Source organism: Callionymus lyra, chromosome 17 (genome assembly GCF_982586985.1).
Source record: "Callionymus lyra chromosome 17, fCalLyr1.hap1.1, whole genome shotgun sequence".
NCBI lineage: Eukaryota > Metazoa > Chordata > Actinopteri > Syngnathiformes > Callionymidae > Callionymus > Callionymus lyra.
Window position 1 is genome coordinate 5,830,384 of NC_141834.1, and position 15,863 is coordinate 5,846,246.

At 41.6% G+C, this 15,863-nt stretch overlaps 1 protein-coding gene across 4 annotated transcripts in view; it reads left to right on the forward strand.

Moving 5' to 3' along the window:
• The window catches only part of itsn2a (intersectin 2a), a 45,770-nt gene that overhangs the window by 25,679 nt on the left and 4,228 nt on the right, over positions 1-15,863 (forward strand). Inside the window, exons 11-30 of one of the 4 annotated variants that reach the window (XM_087779142.1) lie at positions 74-180; positions 245-507; positions 565-714; positions 819-959; positions 1,033-1,120; positions 1,187-1,323; positions 5,331-5,411; positions 5,610-5,749; positions 5,811-6,276; positions 7,180-7,349; positions 7,416-7,476; positions 9,075-9,307; positions 9,373-9,413; positions 9,483-9,649; positions 9,717-9,750; positions 9,811-9,929; positions 10,901-10,997; positions 11,101-11,292; positions 11,390-11,422; positions 14,536-14,657. In XM_087779142.1, the coding sequence (XP_087635268.1) occupies positions 74-180; positions 245-507; positions 565-714; positions 819-959; positions 1,033-1,120; positions 1,187-1,323; positions 5,331-5,411; positions 5,610-5,749; positions 5,811-6,276; positions 7,180-7,349; positions 7,416-7,476; positions 9,075-9,307; positions 9,373-9,413; positions 9,483-9,649; positions 9,717-9,750; positions 9,811-9,929; positions 10,901-10,997; positions 11,101-11,292; positions 11,390-11,422; positions 14,536-14,657 (2,842 nt within the window). The remainder of the gene's footprint in view (positions 1-73; positions 181-244; positions 508-564; positions 715-818; positions 960-1,032; positions 1,121-1,186; positions 1,324-5,330; positions 5,412-5,609; positions 5,750-5,810; positions 6,277-7,179; positions 7,350-7,415; positions 7,477-9,074; positions 9,308-9,372; positions 9,414-9,482; positions 9,650-9,716; positions 9,751-9,810; positions 9,930-10,900; positions 10,998-11,100; positions 11,293-11,389; positions 11,423-14,535; positions 14,658-15,863) is intronic. The other 3 variants (XM_087779144.1, XM_087779145.1, XM_087779146.1) reach the window with 3 other exon arrangements.

Sequence of the window (15,863 nt, forward strand, 5' to 3'; positions counted from 1 at the left end):
TACAAACAGCCCCGGACTCGTCTTTAAAATTAAAAATATACATATTTAAGATGTCTACGTTTGTGTCTTCAAGGCCGCCTAGCAAGTCCACAGAGATGGTGAACGGAACCGGACCTTACATCTCACCTTGTTTGATCGAGGCAGTGGAGATGGATCATCAGCAGAAGAATAAAAGTGGAGGTGAATTCTCTCCATTTTTGTATTTATTCTTGCCTTTTTGTGTAACATGTCGTCGTCGTCTCAGTCTCCTACGAGGACAAGCTGAAGGAGAACTTTGCTAAAGGCAGCGCCGAGCTGGAGAAGCGACGGCTGGCGCTGGCGGAGGAGCAGAGGAAGGAGCGAGAGAGGAGGGAGAAGAAGGATCGGGAGGCTCAGGAGCGCCGAGAGAGGGAGGCCCGGGAGAAGGAGAACCAGAGACGCTTGGAGGAAGAGCGACGCCTGGAGAGGCAGCGGGAGATGGAGAGACAGAGGGAGGAGGAGAGGCTGAGGGAGCTGGAGAGGAAGGAGGTAGTTGAACTTCGACATGCGGAGGTCGCGTCGGTTCTCACTTTTGACTCCGCGTAGGCGGCGAAGCAGGAGCTGGAGCGTCAGCTGAGGGAGCAGTGGGAGCGCGAGAGGAGAGGGGAGCTGGTCCGCGGGAGGGACGGGGAGCAGGAGGAGATCTCACAGCTCCGGGCCAGGAAGAGGAGCCTGGAGCTGGAGCTGGAGGCGGTGGTGAGTCCACATCTGAAGGTTTCTCCACAACAACAGCTTGAGATGCTCAATCAATTCCATGATGTTAGGCTGGAGTTCACGTTTTTTTTTATGACGTCTCTCAGGGAAACAAGCACAAGCTGATCTCAGACCGTCTGCGGGACGCCAAAAGCAAAAAGCGGATCCAGAAGTCCGAACTGGACCTGATCAACCAGAAGAGAGACGCCCGGATCATAGAGATCAACACCCTGCAGCTTCAGTTCGATGTAAACCACTCAAATATATGTTTTCATCCTGAGATTTGAAGACAGTGATAAACGAATGTTTTTAATCTGGCAGGACTGGCAGAAGAAGCTCTCACTCCTGGTCCCGGAACAGCAGAGACTCGCCGAAAAGCTTCAAGACCTGAACCTGAAGAAGTTCTCCGGTAACCAAGAAGCTTAAGTGAAATTAAAAATGTCATATTGAGATTGTTTTGACTCGTGCGCTTCAGTGAATCTGACCTCTCTGAACGGGAACGTGACGGAGAAAGGCGTCAACTGTCGGAGACTCAAAGACCAGCTGGATACTCTGGAGAGAGAGACCACCGACAAACTGTCCCAGATGGAGGACTACAACAAGGAGCTGAAGGTCAGTGAAGGTCGCATAACATTTTCTGGGTAGAAATATCATTAATAACAAAGAGTCTGTATGAATCTATCTTAATTATTTCTGTGTTTTCCCTTCTTCTCCCATCAAACACACATGTATTACACATGAAATGACGTGTCGAGACACACGTGTTTACTTCTAATAATTCTGTAATAGATGCCTTTTGTGTTTCACTTGTTGTGTTTATTCCCAAACAAGCTCACGGGACTAGCGTTGCGATATGTTCTCATCAATAATTCATATGTTCATATGAAAGAGGTTATTAAGTTTATGTTATGCCCTCAGTTCTACATGAATATACAATGAATGTTTCCTAGAAGTAAGACATGCAGTTTACAAGCGTGCACATGTTGTTGTCGTGTTAACGATTAACTCTGATGGTTGTTAGAATCATGGACAGAAGACTCTCTTATCTCTTATCAGATGTCGTCATCAGTGATGCCAGCGTGATGCTGTTTAAGTGTTTTCATTACGCGTTGTCAGAGGTTGTTCAGATACACTGTGTTGCTCACTGACACGAGTGCTCAGTACGAATATATGAATGGAGGTTTAAACCAAAACAAATATGATTGTTTTTTTTCACATTAATCTGATGCTATGATGACATAACAGTGACGTGAAGCTTTGTGCGACACACACAAACACACACAATGAAATCAAAAACTGAAGCTGCTCCACATGGTTCCCTGCAGGAAAGAGCCATCGCAACACAGACACACACACACACACACACACACACACACACACACACACCATCTCAACACAGAAAAACAAAGACACAGACACAATCTCAACACAGAAACACAAAAACACCCACCATCTCAACGCAGAAACACAAAGACACACATCCACCATCTCAACACAGAAACAAAACGACACACACCATCTCAACACAGAAACACAAAAACATACACATACCATCTCAACACAGAAACACAAAGACATACACACACCATCTCAACACAGAAACACAAAGACATACACACACCATCTCAACACATAAACACAGAGACACACATACCATCTCAACACAGAAACAAAAAGACACACATACACCATATCAAAACACATACACACATACCATCTCAACACAGAAACAAAAAGACATACAGACACCATCTCAACACAGAAACACAAGGACATACACCCACCATCTCAACACAGAAACACAAAGACATACAGACACCATCTCAACACAGAAACACAAGGACATACACCCACCATCTCAACACAGAAACACAAGGACATACACCCACCATCTCAACACAGAAACACAAAAACGCCCACCATCTCAACACAGAAACACAAAAACGCCCACCATCTCAACACAGAAACACAAGGACATACACCCACCATCTCAACACAGAAACACAAAAACGCCCACCATCTCAACACAGAAACACAAGGACATACACCCACCATCTCAACACAGAAACACAAAAATGCCCACCGTCTCAACACAGAAACATAAAGACATACACACACCATCTTAACACAGAAACACAAAGACACACACCATCTCAACACAGAAACACAAAAACACACATACCATCTCAACACAGAAACACAAAGACATACACACACCATCTCAACCCAGAAACAAAAAGAAACACACCATCTCAACACAGAAACACAAAAACATACATACCATCTCAACACAGAAACACAAAGACATACACACCATCTCAACCCAGAAACAAAAAGAAAACACACCATCTCAACACAGAAACACAAAAACATACATACCATCTCAACACAGAAACACAAAGACATACACACACCATCTCTCAACCCAGAAACAAAAAGACACACACCATCTCAACCCAGAAACACAAAGAACCACACAAAACATCTGAACACAAAAACACACACCATCTCAACACAGAAACATCCACATACATGACCTTAACACAACAATAGAAATACAAACACACAGCCAACCCAATACGGACACACACATGCAGACACACACAAATACAATTTAAACACATAAAACACACACCACACCTGCCCAAAACAGACACACATACAGGGCCTTGCGAAAGTATTCAGCCCCCTTGAACCTTTCAACATTTCGCCACATTTCAGGCTTCAAACATAAAGATATAAAATTTTAATTTTTTGTCATGAATCAACAACAAGTGGGACACAATCGTGAAGTGGAACGAAATTTATTGGATAATTTAAACTTTTTTAACAAATAAAAAACTGAAAAGTGGGGCGTGCAATATTATTCGGCCCCTTTACTTTCAGTGCAGCAAACTCACTCCAGAAGTTCAGTGAGGATCTTTGAATGATCCAATGTTGTCCTAAATGACTGATGATGATAAATAGAATGCACCTGTGTGTAATCATCTCCGTATAAATGCACCTGCTCTTTGATAGTCTCAGGGTTCTGTTTAAAGCGCAGAGAGAACCATGAAGACAAAGGAACACACCAGGCAGGTCCGAGATACTGTTGTGGAGAAGTTTAAAGCCGGATTTGGATACAAAAAGATTTCCCAAGCTTTAAACATCTCAAGGAGCACTGTGCAAGCAATTATATTGAAATGGAAGGAATATCAGACCACTGCAAATCTACCAAGACCCGGCTGTCCCTCCAAACTTTCATCTCAAACAAGGAGAAGACTGATCAGAGATGCAGCCAAGAGGCCCATGATCACTCTGGATGAACTGCAGATAACTACAGCTGAGGTGGGAGAGTCTGTCCATAGGACAACAATCAGTCGTGCACTGCACAAATCTGGCCTTTATGGAAGAGTGGCAAGAAGAAAGCCATTTCTCAAAGATATCCATAAAAAGTCTCGTTTAAAGTTTGCCACAAGCCACCTGGGAGACACACCAAACATGTGGAAGAAGGTGCTCTGGTCAGATGAAACCAAAATCGAACTTTTTGGCCACAATGCAAAACGATATGTTTGGCGTAAAAGCAACACAGCTCATCACCCTGAACACACCATCCCCACTGTCAAACATGGTGGTGGCAGCATCATGGTTTGGGCCTGCTTTTCTTCAGCAGGGACAGGGAAGATGGCTAAAATTGATGGGAAGATGGATGGAGCCAAATACAGGACCATTCTGGAAGAAAACCTGTTGGAGTCTGCAAAAGACCTGAGACTGGGACGGAGATTTATCTTCCAACAGGACAATGATCCAAAACATAAAGCCAAATCTACAATGGAATGGTTCACAATTAGACGTATCCAGGTGTTAGAATGGCCAAGTCAATGTCCAGACCTGAATCCAATCGAGAATCTGTGGAAAGAGCTGAAGACTGCTGTTCACAAACGCTCTCCATCCAACCTCACTGAGCTCGAGCTGTTTTGCAAGGAAGAATGGGCAAGAATTCCAGTCTCTCGATGTGCAAAACTGATAGAGACATACCCCAAGCGACTTGCAGCTGTAATTGCAGCAAAAGGTGGCGCTACAAAGTATTAGCGCAAGGGGGCCGGATACTTTCGCAAGGCACTGTATTTATGACTTTAACACAAAATCACGAACACTATCATGACGACACGGAATCACACACCACTGCAATACAGAAGCACAAACACACACACTTAACCAACAAACAGCACCCAAAGTCAGAAACTATACACTAAGACACACAACCACAGCAAATATAGCAAGTTTTGTTTTAGTCACATTAACAAAGAACTGACCTCATCTTGACCTGTAAGGTTTATACTTTATTGAGTATTGTTTTGATTGTTTAAGCGCTTTGTGACCCTGGTCTGGAAAAGCGCTCTATAAATAAAAATTACTTACTTACTTACTTACATCAGACCTGACATTGATTCTCTTTCCTAATGACTTGAAATTATCTCCCTTTTATTAACTCCCTATTTCTACAACTTTAATATCATTAACCCCTTCTTCTCTTTCTTCTTTTTCTTCCTGCAACAACGGATGTTTCCCCCTCTTCTTCTTCACAATACTGCACTCTTTCTTCCCTCCATCACTGTTCCTCTTAACCCCCTGGCTAGCTGGGAGAGATGGATGACTGTGTGCTGCGAGCGCTTCTGTCCCTGCTGGCCTGTCTCAGCCGCCTCTTCCTCCTCATCAAGGTTATCCTCCCTCCTCTCACCCCTTCATCTCGTGCTGCGTAATCTCTCCTCCTGTTTTTCTGCCCCCGCTCACCATTTGTGTAGTTCTTTTTTTTGAAACCATGACGGTGTTGAACGTGTCGCACACTCATCTTCATCCTCCTCGTCGATGTGCTGCAAGTGAGCTGCAGAGCTTCATCATGACTTGTGTTGCGTCAGGAGCTGAGGGAGAAGCAGCTGAAGCAGCAGTCGGTGCTGGACGACCTGTACAGAGTGAAGGAGGAGAAAGTGAGGGAGCTGCAGAAGCTCCGGGAGGAGGAGAGGGAGAGGAGGAGGAGGGAGGAAGAGGAGGCGGCGAGGTAAGTGTGTCGGAGGAAAACGTCAGGTGAGGAGAAAATATTGTGGATGTCTTCTGTGCAGGCTGGCCAAGTTGGAGCAGGAGAGGAGGGAGCAGGAGAGGAGGGAGCAGGAGCAGAGGGAGCAGGAGAGGAGGGAGCAGGAGCAGAGGGAGAAGGAGGAGGAGGAGGCGCGACAGAGGAGGCTGCAGGAGGAGCAGAGGGCCCGTCAGAGGGAGGAGGAGGAGCGAGAGGCTCAGGCTCGACTCCGGGCGGCTCAGGAGAAAGCTCAGGAGGAGGAGAGGAGGAGGAGAGAGCTGCAGGAGCTGGAGGAGAGGAAGAGGAGGGAGGAGGAAGAAGAAGAGGAGGCCAGAAGAAGAAACAAAGAGGAGGAGGAAGAGAAAAAGAAGAAGGAAGCCATTGAAACAAGGCTACAGCAGCTGGTCTTGTTTCCTCAGCTGAACAGCAGACACACCACCTACAGAGCTTTGTATGCTTTTGTGGCTCGAAACAAGGACGAGCTGAGCATTGATGCCAACTGTGTGATAGAGGTACGACAAACATATACCACCCCAGTACAAAAACATATACCACCCCAGCATAAAAACATATACCACCCCAGCATAAAAACATATACCACCCCAACTCAAAAACATATACAACCCCAACTCAAAAACGTATACTACCCCAGCACAAAAACATATACTACCCCAGCACAAAAACATAGACCAACACAAAAAACATATGCTACCGCAGCACAAAAACATATACCACCCAAGCACAAAAAACACGTAATTATATCACCCCAATATAGTAAGACACATTCATGTACCAGCCCAACATAAAAACATATACCAGCCCAACACAAAAAACATATACTACCCCGACACAAAAAACATATACTACCCCAACGTAAAGCATATACCACCCCAGCACAAAACGTGAATATATCACCGCAATATAGTAACACACAAACATATACCAGCCCAACATAAAAGCATATACCAGCCCAACGCAGAAACATATACTACCTCAGCACAAAAACATATACTACCCCAACACAAAAAACATATACTACCCGAACACAAAAGCATATACCACCCCAGCACAAAAACATTTACCACCCAAACCCAAAAACATATATCTACCAAACACAAAAACATATACCACCCCAACACAAAAACACATACATATATCACCTCAACACAAAATACACATGAATATATCACCCCAATATAGTAACACACATTTTTATACCAGCCCAACACATACATATACCACCTTAACACAAAACCCACATGAATATATGACCCCAATATAATAACACTTATTTATATACCAGCCCAACACAAAAACACACATACATATACCACCCCAACACATGCACACAAACAAATATCACCACAGATCATTGTGTGTCATATTATTTGTTAAACTTTAAAACATTAATGCAGGTGGATGAGCAGAGTGTCGGCGAACCGGGGTGGTTATGTGGAAGTTACCGTGGCAACAAGGGCTGGTTCCCTCAAAGTTACGCAGAGAAATGTCAGACCCCCAACTCCACTGACGCCGCCCCACCTTCACTGGGAGAACCTTGTGGTCCACCCCAGCTCCTGATCACAGGGTAACACAGGATTCCTTCTCAGAGTTAAAACTTTCACAACATTTCTCTGATCACCTTATTTTCTAGGGTCACTGATGGAGAGTCAACGATTGACGGAAGCTTTACTGTCCAGTCAGAACCGTCAGTGGTGAGTAGTAACCTGGACACGACTTGTTTTGAGTGACCTATATCTGACCTAGTATCTGTTCAAAAGTCCTCTCTGTACGTAATCTAGAGGGAATCTTTGAATGTATATATTTGCTGAATCAGGGGTTCTCCACTGGTGGATCAAGAAGCCACTTTTAATTTGTCATGAGGCGTTTCCTCAGAAATAAAATAAATGAAAGCAAAACACACACATACCACCCCGACACAGAATCAAAAACTCAAACACCACCCCAACACAGAATCATAAACTCAAACACCACCCCAACACAGAATCATAAACTCAAACACCACCCAGACACAGAATCAAAAACTCACACACCATCCCAACACAGAATCAAAAACTCTCACTCACCACCCCAACACAGAATCAAAAACTCACCCACCACCCCATCACAGAATCATAACACTCTCACACACCACCCCAACACAGAATCAAAAACTCACACACCACCCCATCACAGAATCATAACACTCTCACACACCACCCCAACACAGAATCAAAAACTCACACACCACCCCATCACAGAATCATTACACTCTCACACACCACCCCAACACAGAATCAAAAACTCACACACCACCCCATCACAGAATCATTACACTCTCACACACCACCCCAACACAGAATCAAAAACTCACACACCACCCCATCACAGAATCATTACACTCTCACACACCACCCCAACACAGAATCAAAAACTCACACACCACCCCATCACAGAATCATTACACTCTCACACACCACCCCAACACAGAATCAAAAACTCACACACCACCCCATCACAGAATCATTACACTCTCACACACCACCCCAACACAGAATCAAAAACTCACACACCACACCATCACAGAATCATTACACTCTCACACACCACCCCAACACAGAATCAAAAACTCACACACCACCCCATCACAGAATCATAAAACTCTCAAACACCACCCAGACACAGAATCAAAAACTCAAACACCACCCCGACACAGAATCAAAAACTCAAACACCACCCCAACACAGAATAAATAATCTCACACACATACATTACCAATTAAGAATGGCCATACAAACATAACTCCATCAGTGGAACACACCAACCCAAACTAGAAAAACATGCATCGCCTCAACACAGAAACATAGATACACACACTGCCCAAGCTCTGAACCAAAAGGACATATACCACTCAAACATAAAGACTAATAGAACACCCCAAGACATAAACACCACCCCAACACGGAAACCGAAACATACAGACCAACTCTACACAGATTAAAAAACACATGTATACCAGCCTATACTGAAACATGTATGCAAACACCAAATACGCACAACCCTCCAACACAGAAAAGTATACGCAACCTACCCGAAAATAGAAACACACACATGAAACATGTTCACAACCCTATCTCAGAGCCATATAGAAATACCACCCCAGCATAAAGACTTGTGCAACAACAGAACAAAATACAAAACACCCCAACACAGAATCATAAATACATGCATACCACCCTAAAACATCTGAGAAGTTTCACAGTTATCATGAAAATCTGTAGTAAATGATATGATGATGCTTTGTCATCGTCAGTTTCCCTCTCCTCTGCTGGCTCGAGCCGTGTCCCCCTGGTCTCCCGCCTCGGAGGTCCAGCTCAGCTTCCCCGTCAGCGAGGGCGACGGCATCAGTTCGCTGCTGAGCTTCTCGCAGGGCGACGTGGTCAGCGTGCTGCAGCAGAGGGACGACTGGTGGCTCGGGCAGCTCAACGGCGCCCTGGGGTGGTTTCCCAAGAGCTACGTCAGCGTGGAGCCCGGTGGCACTGCAGAGTAATGACAACACACACACAAACACACACTGAGACGCAAATCTAACATCATTTTTCTTTCTCCAGCTTAGAGACGTTAGACTCGTCTGACTTTGTCCAGCTGGAAGGTGAGAGTTGAATCCTCTTCGGGTTCATACAGAATCAAATTCAAATCCTTCTTCCTACGAACCAAACAGAGTACGTGGCTCTGTACACGTATGAGAGCCCGGAAGCAGGTGATCTGACATTTGTTGAGGGGGACGTCGTCATGGTGACCGAGCGAGACGGAGAGTGGTGGCGAGGCTGCATCGGGGACAAAGCCGGCGTGTTTCCCTCCAACTACGTCAGACCGGTGGAGCCGGAGGTGAGAGGAAGTGACCGTCAGAGTCGTTGTGTCGTAATAACACCTGTTTTTATGTTGTCGCCGTCAGACCTCGAGACCCGGGGGTCTGGTCAAGAAGCCTGGTGAGAACACGCTCATTTTTAGAATCCACACACAGATCTTTGACTCTGTTCGGTCCACAGAGATCGCTCAGGCCATCACCAGCTCACCTCCCAAGATGCATCAACTGCATTTGTCTCCGGGGCAACTCGTCGTGGTGCTGGCCAAGAACTCCACCGGCTGGTGGCTCGGGGAACTGCAGGTCAGATCTAAAATTTTTGGATTTATTATTTTCTCGAATAATAAGTCAGGTGACCAGCTATTAAACAAGTGACAATACAGAGCTATAACAAAACAGTTGAATCTTTCCTCTAATGTATGTTTATAACCAGATGTGTTAATAAATGAAGAGTATCTAATAAATGAACCTGGGATCTACACACTTAATTTGAAAGTTCTTTATTTATTTTTATTAATAGCTTTAAATATGTATAAATGGGTTTATTACTGAAGTTTTTAAACAAAAATCGTACTTGTTTTTAAACACAATATGTAACTTTTAGTAGAGGTGAAACAAAATATCACTACACTTTTTTACAATACCTTATTGATATTCAACAGCACTGTATACTTTTATTATTATTATTTTGTAGTAAATTATTTTTTATTATAGTTTGTTTTTATTTGATTACTTTACAAATAAACTGCATCTGCAGTTACATTTTCGCCAAGACTCGTGCAATCTTTAAATTCCACGGGTCAATATATCAAAATATATGGTATCGTTGCCATGTAGCATGATAAGCATCATATCTCCAGATTCTTGCCAATGGACCCATTATGGTACCCATTTATATTTAAGTCACCATGAAGACGATGAAACCAACACAACAAGAGCATTTATCTCGTTTTCTAAACAAATACATATGTTTTGGGGTTCTATAACTTTGCCGTTCCTCTGTACTGACACTGGGAAGAGCCAGAAACAATATTTGTGTATTGTCACTAGGCTAATTTAAAGATAAATTTAATATAAATACAACAAATAGTTCACATTTATGTGAAAGTAGGTAATTTGTTCATCAAGTTGAGATTTGCAGAAATACATTTAAATTATTGTTCTGCTTAATGTAGGAAACAAAAGCAGTGAGAACCAAGCGAGTCATTGACCAATGGTGCACTTTAGTGTTATGTTGTTGTTGTTGTTGTTTACCTTCTTTGTCTTTGCTCCAGGCCCGCGGTAAGAAGCGGCAGCGAGGCTGGCTCCATTCCTCCCACGTCAAGCTCCTCGGCCCCTCCAGCAGCAAGTTGTCGCCCTCCCCTCTGCCAGGTGAATGTCACAGATCCTACATAAGAAATTCTAAATATATTTAAAAAACAACATATTTCCCACTGAATAAAACCAAAAACATGTTTTCTTCCTCTGGTGTCAGTGTGTCAGGTTATAGCGATGTACGACTACACGGCTGCCAATCAGGATGAGCTGAGCTTCTCCAAGGGTCAGCTGATCAACGTCCTGGACAAGACCAACTCTGATTGGTGGAAAGGAGAAACTAACGGGGTCACGGGTCTGCTCCCCACAAACTACGTGAAAATGACCACAGAGTGTGACCCCAGCCAGAAATGTGAGTCAACCTTTCTAATGTATTATTCTTAATGCGGTTCTCAAAAGTAGAGCATAAACACAAATGTCTTCTGATTGGCTGACTTGGTTTACTTCAGGTACAGTAGAGTCTTTACCCAGATCTGACAACGGTAAGAGTTTTTCATTGAAGAATCACGGGTGACCATGAACACCAGTCAACTTTGCATTATGTACAAATCACTGAAAGTAATACTTGTAGACTTCAGAATGTATTTGAAATATGCTGCTCCTTTAAATACACCGACTGGTGCGTTCAGGTACCTCGTAATTTGTTTGAATAACAAAGTATATATACAAGATCAGGATAAAAATCTAATGAAACTGTGACTTTAGTAACATACCTTATACATCATTAAACATATAACATCTTTTTTTTTAATAATATAAACTAAATACACTGTATTTTATTTGTTTTACTTATCTGTTAAATTATGTTTCAGTCAATAATTGCAAAATTAAAATTAATAAAATTATATTACTATATGAAACTATTTCTGATGCATTTTTTGTATACATTAACTACTTGTTCAATGTAGTACATGAGAGTGAGTGGAAGCATTTATCACATAATGAAGTCACAATGTATTACTTTTTAGCCAGAGTTTGACATGATGCTGAATCCATGAAGACTAAACCCATTCTATGATTTGATTTTTTAGTTACAAAATACCATCACCTCTACTGTGTAGAGAAAATCGATCACAAATAATTATAACCCAAACGTTAATTTGCCAAAACTTGGATTTTGAGTCCACATTGAAGTTGAATAGATACTCCTAGAATAGTTTTGATTCAAAATCCAACTGTACACATTGACAAAAGAGAGTCGATAAAGGAATCGATAGATAGTACTTTGTTAACCACATGGAGAAGTTCCTTTTTGATAATCATACAATCCAGTTTTGGCAAAAAGTTCAACACAAATCTAAAACAAAATTATACTTTTACATAATTCCTCATTACCTTTATAATATTTCTTTGATTTCTTTTACAAATTTGAACATTCACATGTTGAAACATTTTAATACCATCTGTTTATGGTTTGTATTTTAACTGAAATCACTGTTTGTTTGTTTGTTATTGTGTTTTAAAAAAGGGGGACCTTGGGGTAAGTGTTTCACGGGCTCACATATGGTGAAGCACTGCAACTGTCATGTTGAAAATAATTTCAGTTGAATGTGCGAAATATTTATAATTCTATAATCAAATGATTTAAAAAACTGATCTTAAATTTCACAATATAATTACAAGCTGTACAATCTTAGTCATAAAAATGGTGAAGTGAAAGTGTTGGTCTGCGTAGCACTAATGCTAACTGTAAGAGCTAAGCTAACTGAGTAAAATCCAGATTAAACTTCAATATCTCGTCTCTCCTAACACGTGGCTACAATGGTTTAAGCATCACTTGTGTCTTTAGATCACCTCATATATTTGCACAAAACCTTGAGTTTTAATGAAAACTGACGCTGCATCAAAATGTAGCCACACTTTGGTAGAAACAGTTACCGGTAGTAGTTGCTCGTATTCTTACTGTTTAGTTTAACCTTAGATTATAACCATTTCATTCTTCTTAACAAAAAGACTAAAAAAATGTTTTAAATGACTTAATACGTTTCAATATCAATGTATATATTCACTTTTTTTAGTTATTGTATTGTATGTTATTAGTACCTACTTAGCCCATTAATTCCTAAAAAATTGTGAATGAATTCCATTAGTTAAATCAGGCCCTAAATAGTATGTTGATGTTTGTGAGGATAAAAGTATAAGTTATTTATTATTATTTATGCCTGTTCCGCAGCTTAATCGAGCCAAAGAAAGAAAAGACGTAGATCCATTTAAAAAAAAAGAAATCCAAATAAAGTTAATAAGCCAAATTATTTATTATTTGATAAACATTTAAGTAATGTTATGTTTTTCTAATAAAGGTTGAAAGGATATGACCTTAATAATGTTGATAAAATACAAAGTTTAACAAGTTAGAGTAGAACTAGTTATGAACAGTTAAAAATAAGTTTGTTCGCTACATGTTATCCTCAAAAGAACCACATAAATGCAAACAAAGGCGTTGACTATATCTGCCGTTAAATGTAGTCCAAGATGATCCGAAGGATCATGAAAGTTTGGTCGTGATGAAGACACGACATGAAGAAACCTGAGATGTTTAAGTAGGTCCCTCTGCTCGGCTGATCAGTAACAACATTGTTAATGCAAGTGCATGTCCAGCATTAATATTCCTGCTTTTATTAATGTCTCTCCATCTGTCCTTCACCTCTCTCATCCTTCCCTCTCCTCCGCCTCATTTTTCTCTCTCCTCTGTAGGACAGTAACGCTGGCTTTCCTCTCTCCCCCCTTCCTCTTCCTCCTCTTCCTCCTCACCCCTTCTGGCTGCACCCAGAAGCACCCCAGCATTTTGGCAGCCACGGCCCAGAACTGCACTTTCTCTCTTGATTAGAACTGTGATCTCCTCTGTCATTATTTTCATCATTTTGACTTCAATATGTAGAGGTTTCTCTTTTATTTCTCACTCTGTTCTCCGCTCAAGTGTTTCTCTGACGTGAGAAAGGCAGCTCTTGCTCACCCAATAAAGTTTGGTTTGCTGTAGTCAACAATAAGAAACAATATTCTTTAGAGTAACAGGAGTAGGTATCATTGCACTAACTTCATTGGACCAATGTTTATAGTTTGTGTATCAGTGCTTAAATGAGATTATTTTATGGAAATGATGTAAAATATCATATATTTTGTGAACAGGAGCTATATTTCTAAGTTGATGGAAGCACTTAAAAGCTCTTTAAAGCTCACGTCAATTGACAACAAATCCCATTTGAAGTCGTTCCCAGTGAATGTATGAAGAAACTGAAATGATACACAGACTGTAAACTGTTGCTTCGTCGATCTAACTGCTGCTAATCCAATGCCTCGCTCGGCTGCGATCTGATCCGTCTTGTGTCGTCCTGATCACTGTCACCAGCTGTGCAGCAGTCAACGAAAGCAAGGCACTGTTGTCGTCCAGTCGTTGTTCACCGTTCACTATGCAACACTGAGCACCAGAGGCGCCGTTAGCTGCAGCTCTGAGCATCAAGTGTACATAACAACCACTACATGGACAATAAAGGGAGATTTTAACACGGTCTCTGGTGTGGTTTTGTGTGACGCCCTTCCGGCGGGTTCTTCTGTCGGTGTGTGTTAATGCATGTGTGTGTGTGTGTGTGTGAGGTAGGGTGTGCCGACTTGATGACGCTGGACACGATGACCCCTCAGGAGAGGAAGAGACAAGGTTACATCCACGAGCTCATCCAGACGGAGGAGACGTACGTGGAGGATCTGGAGCTGGTGCTGGAGGTGATCAGTCGACACTATGACTGTGAAATTCTACTTTTACCGTCACACTTTTTTAACATGTTCTTAGACATACAAGAGGATGAAGGAGAAGTCTGTTGCAAGAGACAATAAATTGCCTCAAAATAATCAGGACAGAACAAAGCAAGTGAAGTTATATGGGGAGAGAGGGGAATAGGCAAGAAAATAATAATGGTAGAACAAAAAAGTATGTTGCAATGGAAAGAAATGTACCCCAAAATAATACTCGCAGAACAAAACAAAGTCTCTTATAATGCAAGGAAATGTACCCCAAAATAATACCCACAGAACAAAACTCAATCTGTCGTAATGGAAAGAAATGTACCCCAAAATAATACTCACAGAACAGAACTCAATCTGTCGTAACGGAAAGAAATGTACCCCAAAATAATACTCACAGAACAAAACTCAATCTGTCGTAATGGAAAGAAATGTACCCCAAAATAATACCCACAGAACAAAACTCAATCTGTCGTAATGGAAAGAAATTTACCCCAAAATAATACTCACAGAACAAAACTCAATCTGTCGTAACGGAAAGAAATGTACCCCAAAATAATACTCACAGAACAAAACTCAATCTGTCGTAATGGAAAGAAATGTACCCCAAAATAATACCCACAGAACAAAACTCAATCTGTCGTAATGGAAAGAAATTTACCCCAAAATAATACTCACAGAACAAAACTCAATCTGTCGTAATGGAAAGAAATGTACCCCAAAATAATACTCACAGAACAGAACTCAATCTTTCGTAACGGAAAGAAATGTACCCCAAAATAATACTCACAGAACAAAACTCAATCTGTCGTAATGGAAAGAAATGTACCCCAAAATAATACCCACAGAACAAAACTCAATCTGTCGTAATGGAAAGAAATTTACCCCAAAATAATACCCACAGAACAAAACTCAATCTGTCGTAATGTAAAGAAATGTACCCCAAAATAATACTCGCAGAACAAAACGTAGTCTGTTGCAATGGAAAGAAATGTACCCCAAAATAATACTTGCAGAACAAAATGTAGTCTGTTGCAATGGAAAGAAATGTTCCCCAAAATAATACCCACAGAACAAAACTCAATCGGTCATAATGGAAAGAAATGTACCCCAAAATAATACTAGCAGAACAAAACGTAGTCTGTTGCAATGGAAAGAAATGTTCCCCAAAATAATACTCAAAGAACA